Source organism: Bombina bombina, chromosome 6, assembly GCF_027579735.1.
Source record: "Bombina bombina isolate aBomBom1 chromosome 6, aBomBom1.pri, whole genome shotgun sequence".
NCBI lineage: Eukaryota > Metazoa > Chordata > Amphibia > Anura > Bombinatoridae > Bombina > Bombina bombina.
Window position 1 is genome coordinate 449,354,332 of NC_069504.1, and position 22,945 is coordinate 449,377,276.

At 37.6% G+C, this 22,945-nt stretch overlaps 1 protein-coding gene across 2 annotated transcripts in view; it reads right to left on the bottom strand.

Annotated features, from left to right (window-relative positions):
• The window catches only part of TCF7 (transcription factor 7), a 364,588-nt gene that overhangs the window by 90,347 nt on the left and 251,296 nt on the right, over positions 1-22,945 (bottom strand). For both annotated transcript variants that reach the window (XM_053717219.1, XM_053717218.1), the window contains exon 5: positions 15,626-15,716. In XM_053717219.1, the coding sequence (XP_053573194.1) occupies positions 15,626-15,716 (91 nt within the window). The remainder of the gene's footprint in view (positions 1-15,625; positions 15,717-22,945) is intronic.

Below are 22,945 nucleotides of genomic sequence, written 5' to 3' on the forward strand. Positions count from 1 at the left end.
AGTAATGGATGACCCGTGGACTGAATACACTTAACAAGAGAAAACTTTACATGAACTTGTAAACAATTTAAAGGAACAATAAATACAGTAGAGTTGCGTAATCAACAAATGCCTGATAACAAGACAATGCAATAGCAATTAGTCTGAACTTCAAATAAGTAGTACATTTTTTTCTGACAATTTTCAGTTATGTCTATTCACACTCCTACTGCATCATGTGACAGACATCAGCCAATCACAATTGCATGCACATATTTTCTGTGAATTCTTGCACATGCTCAGTATTAGCTGGTGACTCAAACAGTGTAAATCTAAAAAGACCCATTTTGTTAATGGAAGAAATTGGATAGTTGTTTAAAACTGCATGATTTATCTGAATCATGAAAGTTTGACTTGAGTGTCCCTTTAATACACTTCAGCAGGTAAACTGCATCATTGAGAACACATTAAAAAGGGAAAAAAATGTTTACAGTACACTAAGTGTAAAACAATATCCTCTGAGCAAGACCAGACATTTTTAAAAGTGCAGAAACCTATTACAGTGAATTCACAACGCTGCGGACAATATATTTATGCAAAAGCAAATAAGAGTCCTGCAAATATTTCTATCACATGATCCACTTTACAGAATAAAAGAAATTAAACTTTTTGATGGATAGTGAAACACAATTCGACTTTACCGGGAGATTAGGTTGTCTTACAAGGAGATCGAATACATTTTTGACCCAATTAAAAATAATCCTCAAAAGTGGATTGGTGAACAGTTTTATCAATATAGATTTATTTAATTTTAGGTGTCAAAAAATATGTCAGAATATCTACTTTCCTCTGCTTACCCTGACAATGTCACTATATATATATATATACACACACATACATACACACACACCGACTATCATTGGCTCACCCATGTGTTCAGTTAGAAACCAGTAGTGCTTTGCTGCTCCTTCAACAAATGATACCAAGAGAATTAAACAAATTTGCTAATAGAAGTAAACTGGAAAGTTGTTTAAAATGGTATGTTCTACCTTAATCATGAAAGAAAAAAATGAGGGTTTCATGTCCCTTTAATGAATGTCTGAAATAACTGTTACTAATTAACTGCTTGGATTTTTTGTGTAATATGTTATGAAGCTGTTATAAGTCGATGATAAGAATTATACCGGTAGTTGAATGATAAAGTCTAGGGATTTATAGTTAGAAATCAGCTGATGGGGCTCTGCCCTGGACGCTTGCAGGTAGAAGGCTGCCTGTGAGCACTTAAATGAATCTGCTGTGATGAGGAATTCCCCTCCCTGCACCCTTTAGTGGATGTTGTGATGTTTGCAACCGGTACTGTTTGCTGATATTACATACTTGCATTGCAAAGCCTTATGGTGTTTTAAACTATTTTTTGTTGGCAGTCTGGTCACGTAATATAGGTAGGGTGGAAGGATATGAGACCACCTCAACCAGATAGCGACATATTGTTCTTATATGGTTTATAAATTGGTTAAATAAAGGAATAATTTTGAAGGAAATTAAAGGAACAGTCAACACCAGAATTTGTGTTGTTTAAAAAGAAAGATAATCCCTTTATTATCCATTCCCCAGTTTTGCATAACTAACACAGACTTGCATTTTATCCAATCAGTGCTCACTCCTAGGTCACTTCACATGCATGAGCTCAATGTTATCTATATGAAACATGAACTAATGCCCTCTAGTGGTCAAAATGCATTCAGATTAGAGGCAGTCTTCAAGGTCTAAGAAATTAGCATATGAACATCCTAAATTTAGTTTTTAACTATGAATACCAAGAGAACAAAGCAAAATTGGTGATAAAAGTAAATTGGGAGGTTGTTTAAAATTACATTCCCTATTTAAATCATGAAAGTTTATTTTTGGACTTGACTGTCCCTTTAATAAGGTAAATTCCCTTTCTTTTTGGATATAAAATTTGTAATATTAGACACCTTAAATGGACTTAAGAAAGCAATTGCCCATATAATCTTTTTTGTAAATAATGACCAGGAGGACACAGAGGTAGTAATAATACAGAAAATACAGAGAGCTACAAACTAGTAGCTTTGAGAACAAAGCACCTGAAAGATGCCTGAGAATCTTAAATCCTGTTCCCAGAGTTCCAACAGAATGAGAACATCTTTCCAAATCTTGCAGTCCTCACCTCCTGTTTCTCAACCTCCTACCCTTCTAGGTTGTAAGTTCCCACGGGAATATTGCCCTCAATCCCTCCTGTATGTGTTTGCAAATTTTGTCCTGTCTCTTACAAGTCTTGTATTGTTTTATTTAAATGAATTGTATCCATGGACAGCGCTGCGGAATATGTTGGCGCTTCATAAATAAAGTATAATAATAATAATAATGAGAATGCTGCTGAAAAAGTGAACATGAAGACAACAGAAATATTAGGGTGCAATATAAAAAAGGAAAACGAGGGTCTAAATAAAAAAATTAAAAGTTAATGAACAAGGATAATTAACATAGGAGTCTGGGATTCTGTACATCACCTGGTGGTATCAGATATTGAATAGTTTGTCACATGCCCAGAACCAGAACTTTTCTTCACTTTCTGCGATGACATTTTTTTTTTTTGTGAAAAAATTCAGCAGGTCATTTTAAAATAAAATTCCATTTTAAATGAGGTGGTTACACTTAAAGTGATGGTCAAGTATGACTAACTACATCTTGCGATCCTAATGTAACTAGCAAAATAATGTGACTTTCATTCATCATTTCGCCATATTCATTCTAGTTTGTGCGCTATCTTATATTATTTTCCTACCTTACTAATATCCATCCTCCTCCCGTCGATTGTCCGCCATTGTTTTTTCTGCCGTCACGTGTTTTTATTATCCAATTACAGTACAGGCCACTCGGGGAATCAGCTCTAAGTAAAAATACCCTTATTCAATTCTGCGCATGCCCTAGCTCCGTAACCGTGGTGAGACAGAGATTAGGATGCGATTACGGAGCTAGGGCATGCGCAGAATTGAATAAGGGTGTTTTTACTTAGAGCTGATTCCCCGAGTGGCCTGTACTGTAATTGGATAATAAAAACACGTGACGGCAGAAAAAACAATGGCGGACAATCGACGGGAGGAGGATGGATATTAGTAAGGTAGGAAAATAATATAAGATAGCGCACAAACTAGAATGAATATGGCGAAATGATGAATGAAAGTCACATTATTTTGCTAGTTACATTAGGATCGCAAGATGTAGTTAGTCATACTTGACCATCACTTTAAGCACCAGCTCAATTGCAATGTGTTGATTAACTGGAGAGTAAAGCAATTTTTAAACTTTTATAATAAAGTGCAGCAGTTGAAAATTGCTTTGCAAATTAGCTGCAGACAAAAAAATTGATAATGTCTCAAATTTGTTTTCCTTTTCTCTTAGACTAACATCACAATGGTGCTCACAAGAACATTTTACATTCAGAAGTCACAGGTTTGCAGACTGGGAAAGGCAAGGGAGCGGGGTTGAATAAATCCCTGAGAGCCAGTCACTGCTGCTTTGCAGCGCTGCTCCATATTTGACTGTTTTCCTCAAACAGCCCTTTGCTCTGGATGCACTTTTTTAAGGAAAACTTACACAGTGCAGCCAGAACAAAGCTGTGTTATAAGAGAACAGTAAAGTGGAGCAGTACTGCAAAGTGAAAGTGGTAACAGTTCCTGCATGTGCAATTGCTGGGCAATTGTAAATGGAACAGAGGTGTCTCAGAGAATTGCTACACAGATACACAGCTGTTTTTCACTTGATTGCTGAGAACTGAAAACACATTGCAAAGGGGCAAGTGAATAAAGCCTATAAAGCAGATTAAAACACACTAGGATATAGTTAAAGGGACCGAGTATTGTGATTTTTTTCCCTCCCCTTTAACCATTGATCCATTTTAGCTGCTGGATTGTATTGCATTATTTACACATAGCTCCTTTACCTTTATTTCGTCATTTGAAACATCTGTTTTTGCCTGTTATATACTTACCTATACTGAATATTTTAACACAAATATTGGTTATAGAAAAGCTATGTAAACTAGAATTATTGGTGGTGGTACTGAGAGATAATAAAATGTTATTTTTTCATTGTTGTCTCTAAGAGTTGGCCTGTTTATATGATGAGCAGGATTTTGTTTAAAGCTCAGCCCATTTCATTGGGTTGCGGTTTCAATAACCAGAGACAGCTATTTAATTTGCAAAATTAAACTTAAAGGAGTTTTCCCATACATGCCGCACTCTGCTGGCATAACAAGTCATTGTAAACACATTACGAGAAAAACCATTTTACAGTACACTGTCCCTTTAAAAAAAAGACATAAAACTAAAATAACTGGGATAAAGACGGTAACAGAACAATCAGCAGTTATTAGTGGTTTCTTAATATGAGATATGCTGGGTAGTTTATTAATACAATTAATATAAAAAGCAGTGACTGTGAAACAGTATGGTACAATATTAAACAACAAATAAGGTTTATCTCAGGATGCTGTATGTGATAAATCTCTAAAGAAAACTGGCTATGCGCTGACCTTTTGTTTACAACCTGTCAGACAGTAACGCCACATAACTTAAAAGTTAATAGCGTCTCTTGTAATCACAACCACAAATTGCCAAGCGTTACAGTACAGCAAGAACCCTGAGTAGCCTTTGAAGTTCAACATTCCAACCTCGAAGCAGGAAAGAAACAAACATTAATCCAACAATGACATTTGTTCCTCAATGGGCCAAAATATTACAATACAAAAAGGATTAAGGCTCCCAGGACTTTGTACAAAATAAATCTGACATGCTAATTATTGCAATTGCAAATTAAACCTTGATTGGTCGGAAGGGATGTCTAAAAGTACATTTGTTTGGTGCTTAACATCGGTGATGCCAAAATAAACATGCAAGAAATAATTGTGTGCTAAGTCAATCAAAAGATAATTTTGAAGTGTCAATCTGAAATATAATCTATTTATGTAAAGGTAATGTACTCTTTGTTTTTTTTATTCAGAGGGAAACTGCTTCCTACTAATTTCTCAGAATCTAGAAATGCTGAATTGCTGTGATCTATCACTTGTACAAATCATGATTTAGAAAAGAATACATTTCTGTCTGGGTATAAGGGACCTAAGGAGGTTAATGGGGCCCATCACAGATTTGTTTGCGAAGCTGTGTTGGGAGGGGTGGGATTGTGGGTGTGTCTAGGTAGTGAGTAGGTGTGTCTAGTGGTTTGTGGGTGTGTCTAGGTAGTCAGTAGGTGTGTCTAGTGGTTTGTGGGTATGTCTACGTGTTCAGTAGGTGTGTCTAGTGGTTTGTGGGTGTGTCTGGGTGCTCTGTGGTTAGGGCTAAGGGAAATTTTGCAAATAGGGACATAGCTCAGGAACTGTCCTTCTCAAATATGGACTGTTGGAAGGTCTGAGGATGTACTTTAGCCTAGAACAACTAAACCTGTATATAGGGCGTCAGGGTCAGGGGTTAGATCAACAAATTTTGTCCTTCCATGGTGCTCAGGCAGTCCAAGGCAGAACGGTATTTTGCTGAGAGGTGACGTTTCCACCTCTTAGCCAACAGCTGTGCAGACTATCCGGCTTGTCAACAGCTGGGTCGCACAGCTATTTGCGAAGAGGTGGAAACCTCACCTCTCAGCATAAAAGCGGTCTGCCGTGGGCTGCCTGAGGCGCTCAGTGTGGTGAATGCCTCAAACAAATAAAGGAACTTTCAGCATGAAGTATTTCATACTTAAAGACTGAAAGTCCCATTTATTTGCTCCAATGGTAAATACTAGAGTTTCACAAACGCTAGGATTTACCATCACTTACCATACCATAACTCCCAGACTGTACAAGCTACTTTGACATAACCTAATTTAGATATGGGTGCTACAATGTTATTACATTACACATTCAATTCCTGGTCACTAGGAGGAGGCAAAGATTTACCAAACTTTTAAAAGCACTTCATCCCACCCCCCTCACTGGTATGTATGTATAGCCAAGCAATTAGAAATATAGAACACAAAAGGTAGGAAAGTATAAAGCAGGGAAATTAGAGGTGCAAATATGGAACTGTCTCCAAAACCCCCCCAAAACTTTATTTTTAAATAGGAAGGGGCTCATGGACTCTCACCACCATGAAAGAAATTAATTTATCAGGTAAGCATACATTTTGTTTTCTTTTATAAGGTCCTGAGAGTTCACAATCCATTACTTATACCTAAGCTGTGGAGTCCACAAGTAATGACGGGTGGGACAAAAAATTTGAGAAAAAAACAGGCATCTATTTTCCAGACACTGCTGCCTAAAGAACTTTTTTTTTTTTTTACCAAAAGCCGCTTCGGAAGAAGCAGAAACATCAAAGTGGTAGAATTTAGTAAAGGTATGTAAAGATGACCATGTTGCTGCCTTGCAAATTTGTACAATTTAAAGCCTTATTTATTTAAAACTCATGACATAGAAACAGATCTGGTACAGTGGGCTGTAATGCGTCTTTACAAGGACCTGACAAATGCATAAACAGACTAGAGAACTGTCTCAAATCTTTTTTAGCTTGTAGATTAAAAAAAAGCTCTTACTACATCAAAATTAATAAGAATTCTTTCTTTTAAATTTTGAGGATTAAGACAAAAAGTTGGTAAAACAATCTGTTCATTGATATTATCAGGAAGAGACAACTTTTGGTAACAAATCCAACTTTGTTCTTAAACAACAGAAACAAAATTTTCCAAGAAAGATACTTTATGTCCAAAAAATGCATTGGTTCAAAGGGAAAAACTTGCAAGATTGTAAGAACCAAATTTAGATTCCAAGTAGGAGAAGTATGTTTAATCCCCGGACAGATCCTGAAGAAAAGTTTGAATGTCAGAAACGTTTGCAATTTTCTAGTGAAATAGCACAGACAAGGCTTGCTAGAGAACTGCGAGTTCCCCCTTGATGGTTGATGTATGTCACCGCTGTGACATTGACAGGAAGCGAATACAGGTCATCTCTGGATAGTCTTGAAGATAGCACAGAGTTTTAAGATGTTTATTGGTAAAATCGCCTTCTGAAAAAAAGGCGTAATCTGCCCCCTACGAGAAGTAATCGGTGTAGGTACCTTCATGCAGATTTAGAAGTTGGGGAAGACATTTTGGACTGCTTAGATTTGTTCCAGGAAGGATTAGCTTTTCAGGAAGGTCTGGAAGAGTCTTATTTCTGATTTAAGGAGAAGGATCTTTGGTTCCCTGATTGACAAAACAAACAAATACAATTTGAAGATCTATTATATCCCTTAGACGTCTTGTCTTGAGGAAGAAAAAGTAAATTTATGCTTACCTGATAAATTAATTTCTTCTATGGTACGACGAGTCCACGGATTCATCCTGTACTTGTGGGATATTATCCTCCTGCTAACAGGTACAGGAAGAAAAAGGAGAAACTACAAGGTGCAGAGGTGACTGAAGTTAAAAATAAAAAAATATAATCTGTCTTAAAATGACAGGGCGGGCCGTGGACTCGTCGTACCATAGAAGAAATTAATTTATCAGGTAAGCACAAATTTACTTTTCTTCTATACGGTGCGACGAGTCCACGGATTCATCCTTTACTTGTGGGATACAATACCAAAGCTACAGGACACGAATGAACGGGAGGGACAAGACAGATGGTTAAACAGAAGGCACCACTGCTTGAAAAATTTTTCTCCCAAAAATAGCCTCCGAAGAAGCAAAAGTATCAAATTTGGAAAATTTGGAAAAGGTATGAAGCGAAGACCAAGTCGCAGCCTTACAAATCTTTGGTTGCTTGCAAGTAAAACTTCAAAGCACGAACCACGTCCAAGTTGTGCAACAGACGCTCCTTCTTAGAGGAAGGATTAGGACACAGAGAAGGAACAACAATTTCCTGATTGATATTCCTATTAGTAACAACCTTAGGAATGAATCCAGGTTTGGTACGCAAAACCACCTTATCAGCATGGAAAACAAGATAAGGCGAGTCGCATTGCAATGCAGATAATTCAGAAACTCTTCGAGCCGAAGAGATAGCAACTAAAAACAGAACTTTCCAAGATAGAAGCTTAATATCTATGGAATGCATAGGTTCAAACGGAACCCCTTAAAGAACTTTAAGAACTAAATTCAAACTCCATGGCGGAGCAACAGGTTTAAACACAGGCTTGGCCTTTCCGTCCAGTGATGTCTGAAATGATCTCTTTCAGTTCAGGCCCAAATAGGGTCTTACCCTTGAAAAGGATGGCTAAAAGCTTAGCTTTTGATGACACATCAGCAGACCAGGACTTAAGCCACAACGCTCTACGCGCTAAAATGGCAAAACCTGAATTCTTTGCCGCTAATTTAGCCAGTTGAAAAGCGGCATCTGTAATGAAAGAATTAGCTAGCTTGAGAGCCCTAATTCTATCCAGAATATCATCTAATGGGGTCTCGACCTGAAGAGCCTCCTCCAGAGCCTCGAACCAAAAAGCATCTGCAGTAGTTACAGGAACAATGCACGCTATAGGTTGGAGAAGAAAACCCTGATGAACAAATATTTTCTTTAGGAGACCCTCTAATTTTTTATCCATAGGATCTTTGAAAGCACAACTGTCCTCAATAGGTATAGTTGTACGCTTAGCCAGGTTAGAAATAAATCCCTCTACCTTAGGGACCGTCTGCCACGAGTTCCGCATGGTGTCAAATATGGGAAACATTTTCTTAAAAGTAGGAGGGGGAGCGAACGGAATACCTGGTCTATCCCAATCCTTAGTAACAATTCCGAAATCCTCTTAGGGACCGAAAAAACATCAGTGTAGGCAGGAACCTCTAGAAATCTGTTCATTTTACACAATTTTTCTGGAACTACAATAGGGTCACAATCATCCAGAGTCGCTAAAACCTCCCTGAGCAATAAGCGGAGGTGTTCTAGTTTAAATTTATTAGCCGTCATATCTGAGTCTGTCTGAGGGAACATCTTTCCTGAATCAAAAATCTCTCCCTCAGGCAGCAAATCCCTCAGCCCCAACTCAGAACATTGTGAGCAAATCCCTCACCCCCAACTCAGAACATTGTGGCTAATAAAGCGTCAGAGGGCTCAGCATTTGTTCTCACACCAGACCTACTGCGCTTCCCCTGCAACCCAGGCAGCTTAGATAAAACCTCTGTGAGGGTAGTATTCATAACTGCGGCAATATCTTGCAGGGTGAAAGAATTAGACGCACTAGAAGTACTTGGCGTCGCTTGTGCGGGCGTTAATGGTTGTGACACTTGGGGAGAATTAGATGGCATAACCTGATTCCCTTCTAACTGACAATCATCTTGCGACATACTTTTAGTAGCTAAAATATGTTCTTTGCAATTTATATGCAAAGAACATATTTATAAAATATGTTCTTTCCAGCAGTGGATTTTAGTTGCAACATGCTAAAATCATCTTCCTCCCTGCAGAAATCTTCATCTCTTTTCTGCTAGAGAGTAAATAGTACAAACCGGTACCATTTAAAATAACAAACTTTTGCTTGTAGAAAATAAAAACTACAATTCTAACACTACATTCACTTTAGACTTCCGATTGCTTAGAGCGGGCAAAGAGAATGACTGGGGGGTGGAGCTAGAGGGGGAGCTATATGGACAGCTCTGCTGTGTGCTCTCTTTGCCACTTCCTGTAGGGAAGGAGAATATCCCCCACAAGTAAAGGATGAATCCGTGGACTGGATACACCTTACAAGAGAAATTTCCTGTCCACAAGGTCCTTTCTAAAGAGATAGTAGTCCTCCTTGTAAGAATAGAAATGGAAATCAGGATGAGCAGACATAGCCCCTCCCCTGCATATGAAAATACCCATTAGACAAACAGGAGCAAGCTTGATCTGTAGACATCAGTATACGTCTAAAACTTTGGGGATTGGTTAGGAGTCTGAAAATCAGCAGAATGTTAATTAGAAATAAGCAGAACTATACATTGTTACAAAAATACTCTCAGATAGGTTATATAAATGGATCATCTACAAAACATTTATGCAAAGAAAAATCTAGTGTACAATGTCCCTTTAAAGCATTGAAGTCCATAAAAAACATAAATTATGCTTACCTGATAACTTTATTTCCATCGTGGGGAGGAGAGTCCACGGCTTCATTCATTACTTTTGGGAAATAAGAACCTGACCACCAGGAGGAGGCAAAGACACCGCAGCCAAAAGCTTAAATACCTCCCCCACTCCTTTCATCCCCCAGTCATTCTGCCGAGGAAACAATTAACAGTAGGAGAAATATCAGGGTATAAATGGTGCCAGAAGATAAATTAAATTTAGGTCTGCCCACTGGAGTTACGGGCGGGAGCTGTGGACTCTCCTCCCCACGATGGAAATAAAATTATCAGGTAAGCATAATTTATGTTTTCCATCTAAAGGGGAGGAGAGTCCATGGCTTCATTCATTACTTTTGGCAAACATATACCCAAGATTTAGAGGACACTAAATGAAACCGGGCGCGCAAAAGGTGGACCCTAATCTGAGGGCACCATAGCCTGTAAAACCTTTCTCCCAAAAACAGCTTCCGCTGATGCAAAAACGTTAAATTTGTCAAAGTGTGTAAGGAGGACCAGGTAGCTGCCTTACAGGTAGCTGCCCGCCATCTTGTCTAATTAATTGACAGATGACGATTCTTAAACCAACTAATCCTTGTTTCCCCCCGGGGCGTTCAGCCCCTTTGCGTAAACGTCACGGCCTGGGGGAAACAAGGATTAGTTGGTTTAAGATAGTTATCGGTCAATCAATTAGACAAGATGGCGCTTATCGGTGGAGCAGTTTAAAGGTAAAAATATAAGAAAATAAATAGATTTAAAAAAATTCATGACAAACTCCTGCTCATTTTTATAAGTCTATGTAATGCCGTGAGGCTGTACTTTTAAGTTGACCTTCACTTTAAAAGCTAAAAACAGGAGAGTGCCTCGATAGCACACATCAGCAGTCCCACTAAACTCTGCTTTAAAAGAAGCCAATGTGCGCTTTAATAGCAAAGGCACAGACTGAGAGAAAAATAATAATTGTTTAGAAAAGAAAAAAAAAAACGAGCAGTGACTAAATCAACATTCAAATAGTGAGATTAAAACATACAGAAGAGCTGGAGAAAAAAAAAACAAGTTAGTAAAAAATTGAAAGTGTGCATATGAAAAGGTCTCTACTGTCCCTTTGCAATCTCCATTACACCTAGAAAATAATACCAAATAAAGTCTGGTCAGTAAAAGTCAGCTAACATAATTTCCCCTGGCTATGATGGAACATTACATATGCACCTGCTAATAGCCTGCGGGCTGAGTGCTAAAGTCATACTTACCTGACAAGCACCCAATCCACTAAGCTTACCAGATGCAGAAATTATTGTTTCCATTAGATAGTCCATCAAATGCTGAGCACATTACAGCAGAGGAAATAAAGTAGGAGTATCTTGACAACCCAACAGGAGGAGGCAAAGGGACCTGTCCCTGTGACACCTGTGGCAGGCCTGTGACTAACTCCTATTAGTAACACAATATTTCTAATACAAAATGCTAAAAAAAAAGTTAATAAAAATCAAACACTCTAAAACCAAATATCAGGTAATGTCAAATGTAAAGAGTGTGATAAAAAAGGCCTGTATACAAATAGGAGAGAAAAGAGCTAGGTAATATATACTTGTTATACTAGGAAAGTCCTTGGACTCTTTTTCCTCCTTTTTTCTTTCTTTTAGGCTCCTTTTGGGATGCACAATCCAGACGCAGCTCCTCTCTTACTTCACAGCAAAGTAATCAAAATCCTAGATGAACAAAGCAGAGGGCGCTTTATGTGCATATAAGTTTTCAAATAAACAGTGCAGTGTAATATGCAAACAGGGTACTCACAATATGCAGCAGCACTCTGTTGTGCTGATAGGTGCATTCTGAAGACTCTCATTGCTCCAGCTCACTGCACAGTGGTAATCAGATCCCTTCCAGAAGGTCAAGTAGGCAAGATTTAACACATGTAGACCAGAGGCGTGTGTTAAAACGTCAAAAGAATTTTTAATATAAAACTGTTTTAGGGATAAAACAATTGTTTTAAAATTTGAGGGTTGAATCATTCATTCAGCGCCCCAATAAAATGCAACACATTTCTCTGCTAGTAAAACGGTTTCCTCGGGCATAAGAAAATAATGGTATCATTATTTTCTTATGATGATTTTAATGTTTTAAACACACACCTCTGGTCTACATGCGTTAAATCTTGCCTACTTGACCTTCTGGAAGGGAGCTGATCACCACTGTGCAGTGAGCTGGAGCACTGAGAGTTTCCAGAACGCGCCTAACAGCACAACAGAGTGCTGCTGCATATTGTGAGTGAACAATTTGTAGGCTAAGCTGCCGGGACATAAAGAACGTAACACATCGGTGTCGTATGGTTGCGGAAATAAGTAACCAATAAGAACAAAGTTTGATGGTTTAAAAGTCCTGCTATTTCTTTAATCCGGAGCTTGACAAAGGCCCAGAATGGGCTGAAACGCGTTGCTCCGCCCACTATCCGGTATTCAGCTGATCTTGACCGGCTTCCGTTGTTTGTTTCGCTGGATCTCTAGAGCGAGTTGGTTTACCTGGCACTGATCCTGAAATCAAAGAGGCATCCTCGGTAACACTACGGCTCGCACAGGGAATCCACTGTCAATTTGTTCAAACCCCAGAGAACCATTACAGTGTAAGTAAAAGTGTACACATTATATGTTGCTCTCCTGTTTTTGATTTGGGATTATTCTCATTCCAGCTCCTCCTGACGCCAAGGGAAACCCGCTGCTGATTTGGATTCCCAATTGACTTTAAACCGGATCATCCTATTCTACTGCATTTGTGATTGCGAATGTTTTTATGTTTAATTATTGATTTAATTTTTTTCATTTCCATTTTTACTTGCTAAAGATTGTTGGATACTGTGCACATATATAGCATTTAATACGCCCGATCAGCGTATTTATTTGCTGTTTCAACTATTTGATGTTTTTTACTGTCTGTGTTTAATATTATATTATTTTATGTAATAAACAATCGTTTTTTTTATTAAAAGCTATAGTTTTTTTTTTGGGCCAATCAAATATTTTAGTGCCACTGTTGCTTCTACATCTGTCATATATTATACGAGTTACTATCATTCAGTTGGGGTTATTCAGCTTGTTTTTTGTTACTAATTTAAGCTGTATTCACAGCGCTGTGGGTTTAAGTGTCCTTTTCTTCATTGATTGGGATCTTATTGTTTTATTTTGTATATTGTTTGGAGATTGGGGAATCTCCTTTTCCCACTGGCTTATTAGTATTCTTTTTTTCAGCACAGAGTAACATAAATTTGCAAATTGTGAGTACCCTGTTTGCATATTACACTGCACTGTTTATTTCAAAACTTACATGCACATGAAGCGCCCTCTGCTTTGTTCATCTAGGATGTCCCTTTAAGCATTTTATATTACAATCTCAACATGTTTAGTGCCCCTTTAAGCATGCCCTTCTTAAAAGGGACAGGAAACCCCATAATTTTCTTTTTTGATTTGGATAGAACATACAATTTCAAACAACTTTCAAATTTACTTCTATCATCAAATTTGCTTCGTTCTCTTGTTATCCTTTGCCGGAGGAACAACATTGCACTGCTGGCAGCTAGCTGAACACATCTAGTTAGCCAATCAGAAGAGACAAATGTGTGCAGGCACCAATCACCAGCTAGCTCCCACTAGTGTAGCATATGTGCATATTCTTTTTCAACAAGAGATACCAAGAGAACGACGCACTTTTGAAAATAGAAATTAATTTTAACGTGTCTTAAAATGGCATGCTCTATCTGAATCATGCAAGTTTAATTGTGAGTTTTCTATCCATTTAAATATAATTTCCTAGATATTTCATACAAAAACTTTATATGCCCTATAGGTCAGTCTATGGCTAGGGCAGTGATCAATAAGGTAGTTTCCAACTCTTTTTTTCCATAACAAATTTTATCTCCTGTTTGTACTTACTTTGGAACCCCTAGCCTCTCATATCTAAAGTAATAAGGATATTAATGATATTTAGCATTATTCACATAAGACATGCTGGTGACCCGTATCTCTCCACCTTCATAATTCAAAAGGAATTTACTGACTATTGTTTTAGTACTAATTTCTCAGTTAACTTCAACAAGTCTGAAATATTGAATATCTCTCTCAATGATATCCAAGATCTCTCACATGGTTCCATATAAACTTCCCAGTCATTCATACTCCTATTTCTCCAAACACCCAGAAACTGTGTTTAGCTAATTATAAAAAATGACTAATAATCCTGACAATCCTCCGTTGCTAGAGATAAACTTCTCAAAGAACATTTTATTTTGTTCCACCTCAGACCTCTGTTGGAGGGGTTGTGGACAGATTCAATGTTACATATCTGGTGGTCATGCCCACAAATACAACATTTTGCATCTGATCATTCACTAATAATACATTATACAGAGAAATCTCCAATGAGCCCACAATTTTACTTCTTTAGGTCTCTCCTAACTTGACATGTAGACTTAAAGGGACAGTCTAGTCAAAATTAAACTTTCATGATTCAGATAGGGCATGCAATTTAAACAACTTTCCAATTTACTTCTATTATCTAATTTGCTCAATTCTTTAGATATCCTTTGTGTGTGAGCCAATCACACAAGGCCTCTATGAGCAGCAACCAATCAGCAGCTACTGAGCATATCTAGATATGCTTTTCAGCAAGTGATATCAAGAAAATGAAGCAAATTACATAATAGAAGTAAATTAGAAAGTGGTTTAAAATGACATGTTCTTTCTAAATCACGAAAGAAAAAAATTGGGTTTCATGTCCCTTTAAAGGTTTTCAATTTACTTCTATTATGAAATGTGCTTCTTTCTCATGATATTCTGTGTTGAAGAGATACCTAGGTAGGCATCTGAGGAACTACATGGCAACACATAGTGCTACCATCTAATACTCTTGCAAATGGAAAACATTCTTGAAAAACTGCTGCTATATAATGCTCCTAAGAATATGTTCCTGCTTTTCAACAAAAAGATACAGAGAGAATGAAGAAAAATGATAATAGAAATAAAATAAAAAGTGGTTTCATAATTCAGACAGAGCATGCAATTTTAAAGGAAAATTTTGGGTTTCATGTCCCTTTAAACTGAAACTCTTTCACATAGGTATCAACAGTGCCAAACCATTTATCCCTCTCTTTTAATCACCAAATAAGTCTACCTATTAAATTATTACATTTACATTATTGCTTTGCATAAACTTTGGAATGAATCCTTATCATCCACATAGCTTTTGCCTTGTCTCTGCTTTTGAGTGTAATCAATATTAATTTAGTTTATATATGTATAGCTGTATACTGTATCACCGTTTATAACTGACATTGTATGCCCTATGGGGAAATATCTAAACGTGGTATGTTTATCTTCCTTTGCTGTGACACCAACATCTGTTTCCAATAATGTTCTTTTATCTTTGTATATTTCGTTTTTTTAGTTCTTTTGAAAGTATATATAAATAGTGTTCTCCGTTTAAATGTGTTTATCTTCAAGAAAACCTTTTATTTCCACATGGAAGATCCTATTGGTGAAATATTTACTTGCAAGACTATAAAGATTATGAATATACATGCATCTTTGACACTTACCATCCCATTGAAGACGATATCTGGCCAACTCCTCCAGGAGGGATTGAGTAAAAGGTAGGGATATCTGTTGTCTGAGAGGGCCGGTGCACACCTAAATAAATGACAAGAAGGTTTAAAGAAGTCACTTTCTATGTCAACATTAAGAGAAGGACAAACAATAGACTCAGTGACACTACATGACTAACAGAGGGACATAATACATTTTATTAATATTAGTTGTAGTAGTGTTTGTTCTTGTAGCAATATCATTTTCAAAGTATTATTTTAATTTTTGTGTTTTAAAATTCATGAAGTTATTTTTATGCTAGAAAATAATATTGAACTTACATAGCGATTTAAAAGTAAAAAACACCATAGTGTTACTAATTTTATTGAGTATTTCAGTATTTCCTCTGAGTAATCTCCCCTAAGTGAAGTCAACTCCCCACAAGGAGGCTGGGGTCTCTACAGAAAGCATATATAGCTTGAAGTAATTAATCTTCTAGAGCAACAAGAGCTTACTATTTAGTAAATGATAGATACATATTAAGTCAGTTTCTTGCCCATGCTCCTAAAAGGCAGAATGCAACTTAAGTTTTCATCATGCCAGCTTCCTCATGTACCTGAGGGTAGTGGCTACATAGACTTACTTGTTTTCTTGCAAAATTTTCACTTAGTAAGTTGTTTGTGTTTTTTTTGTTTGTTTTTTAGCACAGCCTGTTTTTTTTGTTTTATAGCACAGCCTGTTTTTTTTATGTTTACTTTGATTTAACATATCATTTTTAATAATGGAGCACTGTTTCATATCCCTTTTAAGAAAACTACTTAATCTTTGTCAAGCATATGGAAATATTTGATCATACCAGAAATGTTCTGTCTGGGTCAAAATTGCAGTGCTCTATAACATAACATAATACCTTCACCATGCATTAGATTAAAAAGGTCAATCTTTACATGTATAATAAAACTACACTATTTAATAAAAAAATAAAAAAAAAGTCAAATTCACAGCTGCTTCTTTCCTTCTTGTCCAACCAATATCGAGGTAGGACTTGTTCCAGTTTTTGTGATTCTATAGACCTTCACTCTTTGGTAACTGCCTTTAGTCTGCACTATTTAATATTCAAAGTAGCGGATACTAATTTTCTAATTAAAAATCAATTAACAACCCTTCTTTGGGAAACACACAATGCTTATTGTCACAGACAGGGGTGTACCACTATACCACCTGTGCCCAACAGACTGTCAGACACAGGGGCATAGGATTAATTAATCCCAACCACTATAACTAGTGTACAACACAGGATTAACTTAACCCACTCACGACAGTCAATTTACTACAGGCAGGGCTAAATATCCATCTCTGCCACCAGCTTGCCACAGACAGAGCTCCTTGATAATCTTTAACAGGGAGAGCCCTATCCCAAATTCTTCCCATGGGATAAGAGCCAACCCCCATTAATCCCCAAAATCCTGCCTACACTTCCCCAAAAATGAACATTCACTGCTATCACCCAAAAAACGTATTATTATTCGGGTCCTTTTGGCTACCCCTAAATTACAGTTGCATTAACACCTAAAGAAGCCTGGCCACCATCCAAGTAATCCTAATGGTGGCATACCAGTGGAGCAGTTTAATTGTTTCAAGAGAAACTGCTCCACTGAAGTTGCTTTTGAAAGACAGGCAGAGGAATTGGCTCTCCATTTCACAAAAATCATAAATTATGCTTACCAGATAATTTCCTTTCCTTCTGTACAGGGAGAGTCCACAGCTGCATTCAATACTTGTGGGAATACTGAACCTGGCCACCAGGAGGAGGCAAAGACCATCCAGCCAAAGGCTTAAATACCTCCCCCACTTCCCTCACCCCCCAGTTATTCTGCCGAGGGAACCAGGAACAGTAACAGAAATATCAGGGTGAAAAAAGGTGCCAGAAGAACAAGATAAAATGTAGGGCCGCCCAAAGAAGAACATGGGCGGGAGCTGTGGAATCTCCCTGTACAGAAGGAAAGGAAATTATCTGGTAAGCATAGTTTATGTTTTCCTTCTTAATATAGGGAGAGTCCACAGTTGCATTCATTACTTGTGGTAAAATTATACCCAAGCTACAGGACACTGAATGCTAATGGGAGGGCAAAAAGAGAGGCGGCCCCCATCTGAGGGCACCACAGCCTGCAAACCCTTTCTCCCAAAGGCTGCTTCACAGAAGCCAAAAAACTCATTAAATTTTTGAAATGAATGTAAGGAAGGCCAAATAGTCCGTCCACCAAAAAGAACCCTAGAAGACCTCATCTTAGAGGCCCAAGAGGACGCCACTGATTGAAAAGACTGAGTCTTAAACCTCCGAGGAGGCTAGCGTCCCGCTGAGTCATGACCCAAGTGGGAGATACTCCTCAACTAAAAAGATAAGGAAGACTAAGAGCCCTCTGACCCTTATGCTTCTCAGATAGATAATAAACAGAGAAAACTGTCTATTCTTACATCGCCGGAAGATAGATCCTTAAGGCACTACTCCATATCAAGTAGAAAACTTTGCTTTGCGAAGAAGGAATAGGAGATAAAAATGCACCCAAAACTTCAGCTGAAAATATGAAATGACACAACCTTAGGAAAAATCCTAATTGAGTCCGCAGAACAGCCTACTATCGTGGAACACCCAAAAAGGAGGGACGCAAAGCAAGGCCGTAACTCAGGGATTTCTGCTCGCAGAAGTAAGAAAAGGCATAGAAGCACTCTAAGATAACGACCTAGAGACAACATCATGCATAGGTACAAAGGTAGCCATATGCAAGACTATAAGAGTAAAGTCCAAACCCCAAGAAGGAGCATCCGAACTACACACCTGCCTGACCACAGTCAAAGATCTGGTAAAAAAAACTGTACGTCCAGAAACTCAACAAACCTCTGGAGCCAGACAAAAAAAAAAAATCAGACAGGGCCAACACTGTCCCAACAAGGAACTTAGCTAAGAGGCCCTCTTCCAGATCATCCTGGAGGAAAGAAAAAGAGTCCTGGCAGGCCCAATAGAGTGCCAGGACAAACCACATACTTCCCGGCCGAAGGGGTCCTCCACATCTGAGATAGATGACAAGGGACCAGCTAGGCACTTAAAGAAGAGGACCCTAACCTCTCAGAAAAAACTGTCTCAGCAGCTAACACTAAGAGACATCTCTCAACCTATTGCAGAGAACAAATAATAAAGGAAGTAAAGAGAGACCCTATTCCAGCAGATCCCTGCAACAAGGACAAACTTCATGGAGGCCAAACCACAAACTCGCCTCAACGGAGTAGTCAGAATCACTGACGCCTACCCCTGCTAGATTTGAGCCACCACTCAAGGCAAGAGTGATATGGCAGAAAAAGGAAAAAAGGTAATGAACCTCCAAGGCACTGCTAATGTATGCATTAGCTCTTCCTGAAGATCCTGAACCACAACCCATAATGGGTAGACTGGAATAAAGATGGACGTCCAAAGATTATCCTTTGGTGTCCCCTTCCAGTTGCAATTTAGATAACAAATAAATATCTCTAGATAAAATCCGTCCCAAAGAGGGTCCCTGATGGCAAGCCGCAGTGGGCCTCTGCCCACCACCAAACTAAAAATGCTAGCCCCTAACGCTAGGGAGACTCTCGATCTCCAAAGGAGATCCAAGCCAGCAAAAGAAAGACCGACTAGATCCCTACAAAGGGAAAAACCCAGTAGACTAAAACCTTAGAGCAGAAAGGATTTGCCTGAAAATCCAATATATCAATTGGAGGAAAACCTCCGGAGATCCTGGCCCCTTTAGGCACGCCCTCACCAACCTGACAGGCTGCGACCGAAATCTAAACTTCCCCTGGAGAGAAGAAAAATGTCCCACAAGATAGGGAGGTCTTGACAAAGACATGAGAGAACTATTCTCTCAAGCAGTAGTCCAAGAAAATCTGCAAAGACAGATTCAAAACATATCCACTGCAATGCCTCAATCTACACCGAACCTCGAATGGGATGAGGCCTGGCAAAAAGAATGAAGTCCAAAAAGGACCCCAAGACAAGTTCTCACACCCCCAAACACAGAGCTAGCGATGGACTGAAGCAGGTCTAAAAGGCACGACCTGAAGAGGCTAACCTTAAGGTAAAGTCTACCTAGCTAGTTAGGCTTAACTAATATCCAGGGATCCAACCTGGTGCCTTCACCAGAGAAACTCTGGTCTAGATCCATCTCTGAGGATCGAAAAAGACAGAAAAAGTCCCTAAAAGTCTTCTATCAGACAATACTATGGTAAATCAACCAGCATTGTCAAGCCACGGGAGCTATCTGTTACTGTAATCAGGTCACTGTCCAATAAACCCCAGATCCCAAACAGAAAACTTAGGATCATAAACGAGATTACTGGGAGAGACGGTCTAAAGGAACCGGATAATATCCCCAGAGAAAGATATAACTGACATATATGTCAGTGCAATTCGAGGACTAAACCAAAAATTCTTAAATTCCAGCTTCTGCTAGAAGATTGCGAACAATCCATGACGTAAATCTGACTCGAAAATGTTGAGGGAACCATCACCTCGAACTGAATCGAGACGCTTCCATAGGAAGCCTCCAGAAATAGACAACCAAAGTCGTCAGCTTCTAACATCCCATATCTTCCGAAAAAGAGTTTCTACAACAACCAAGAGCTCTTAAACAAAAAAAACTCCACTTATATTGGAATATAGTGCGTTGTGTTTCTGAATATCTACATGAAGATTTTTATATGCCAGATATTCAGAAAGAATATATATTGAAGCTAATTGGATATATATTAAAACATAACTATTTTAAATATCAAGATAATTATTATATACAGACCAAGGGTACTGCCATGGGGACCAGGTTCGCTCCCAGCTTCGCTAATTTGGTAATGGGTTGTTTTGAAGATATTTATATCAACGGTGGAAGCTGGGATGAGAACCTGGTCTTCTATGGTAGATACATAGATGATCTAATCATCATTTGGAATGGGTCATTGGATTCAGCTAGAGAATTTGCTTTTAAACTTGATACTAATGATTTTGGTCTAACCTTCACTCACAAAATACATTTGGAAGAAATTGAATATCTTGATATAGTGCTCACTTGGGATATAAATAATAGGGTTCAATCCAAAACCTTCTTTAAATTAGTAGATAGCAATAACTTTTTAGACTATCAAAGTAACCATCTAAAGAGTTGGAAGGAAAATATTCCATTTAGTCAGTTTAGACGGATTAGGCGTAATTGCACATTATTAGAGACATATGATGAGCAATCCCTTATCTTAAAAAATAGATTTCTTGAAAAAGGGTACCCTCCAATGCTCTTAGAAGAAGGTTACCGAAGGGCAAGAAAACTAAATAGAAATGAAATTCTTAATCCGCTACCTTATAATGGGTTAAATAGATGTAATAGTAACAAAAAGCAGACTACATTTATTACTAACTATAACTCCAACTATAAAGCCATTACAAAAATAATTAAGAAACACTGGTACCTTCTTAAAAAAGCTCCGATTTTAAAAGGGATTTTGGATGATTCCCCTAACATTACATTTCGGAGAGCCCCAACCATTAAACAGAAAATTGCCCCCAGCAAAATCATAATGTCCAAAAGAACATCAGGAATAGGAGGTCTGTCCAACAATAGACACCAACAAAAAGGAGCTTTTAAATGTAGAATTAAAAGATGCAACATGTGTAAATATGTCACGCATGGGGCAACTAGTGTCACTTCTTCTATCACAGGATGTACATATGAACTTAAGGATAGATTAGATTGTAGCTCTAATTATGTCATATACCTATTAACCTGTAAATGTGGGATGCAATACCTAGGTAGAACCATAAGGAAAGTCAGAAGCAGATGGGGAGAACACTTTAGAAACATAGAAAAAGGTTCACTCAAACATAGTGTATCAAGACATCATGTTCAACATCATTGTGGTACTAAATGTCAATTTTGCATAACCCCTCTAGAGAGAATACAATACAAGCAAGGAACTAATAGGTTCAAAAAGTTATGTCAAAGGGAAACCTCCTGGATCTATAAATTTGGTACTCTCTTTCCCACAGGATTGAATGAGAACATAGATATGTCTGCTTTTTGAATATAATATTTTTGTACATCCCACTGTGGATTATCAGGTCATCATTTTTTTTTTTTTTTTTCCATGCAGCACTATAGCTATTTAATATTACACAGGTATTATCAGAGGTGTATATATTGACTTTATAGCTATTTTTCTCCTCTTTGTATATCACAGTACAAATTTATATTATATATTACACATATTGACTTTATAGTCATACATTTATTTTTCTCCTCTTTGTATATCACAGTACAAATTTATATTATATACTGCACATATTGACTTTATAGTCATACATTTATTCTTCTCCTCTTTGTATATCACAGTACAAATTTATATTATATACTGCACATATTGACTTTATAGTCATACATTTATTCTTCTTCACTTTTATATATCACAGCACACATGTATGTATCATACATCACATAAGGTGGATCACATTATAGTCATGATTGGTATATAACACAATCATTTAGGGCACATGCGATGTGTATGTGTGGGTGTGTATATATGTGTATTTGTGTATGTGTGTATGTATATGTGTGTGTGTATATGTGTATGTGTATATGTGTATGTATATATGTATGTATATATGTATGTATATATATATATATATATATATGTGTATATGTGTGTATATGTATATATATATATATATATATATATATATATATGTATATAATGTGTGTATGTGTATGTATGTGTGCGTATGTATGTATATATGTGTGTGTATATACGTATATATGTGTGTTCATGTATGTGTATGTATATCTATATATACCACTTCAAGATATGGGTTTGTTATACCAACATAGGATATACCGGTTTAATACATGTAATACACCCATACTATTATGGATTTATGAATATATATGCTGCACATTAGAAAACATATACACTGTTCACTGAACATTTTTATTTTTATTGTATCATTTTAGTTAAGTCTGCACTCACAATATACACCTCAACATTATCTCCAACACATTAAACAATATTGTTACTACTGTATTTCTATACCATCCTATTTTTGTATATTGAACATAATGTATTACAACCCCGTTCTTACACATTAGAGTAGGTTAATAGATATTCACTAAGTACACTTATCTATTGCTTAATACATACATTTCATATCGCTTAGCTTAAGATATTACCACACTTCACTGAATGTACCTGATCCCGTTTGATCTTGGAAGCTAAGCAGGGCCAGGCCTGGTCAGCACCTGGATGGGAGACTGCCTGGGAACACC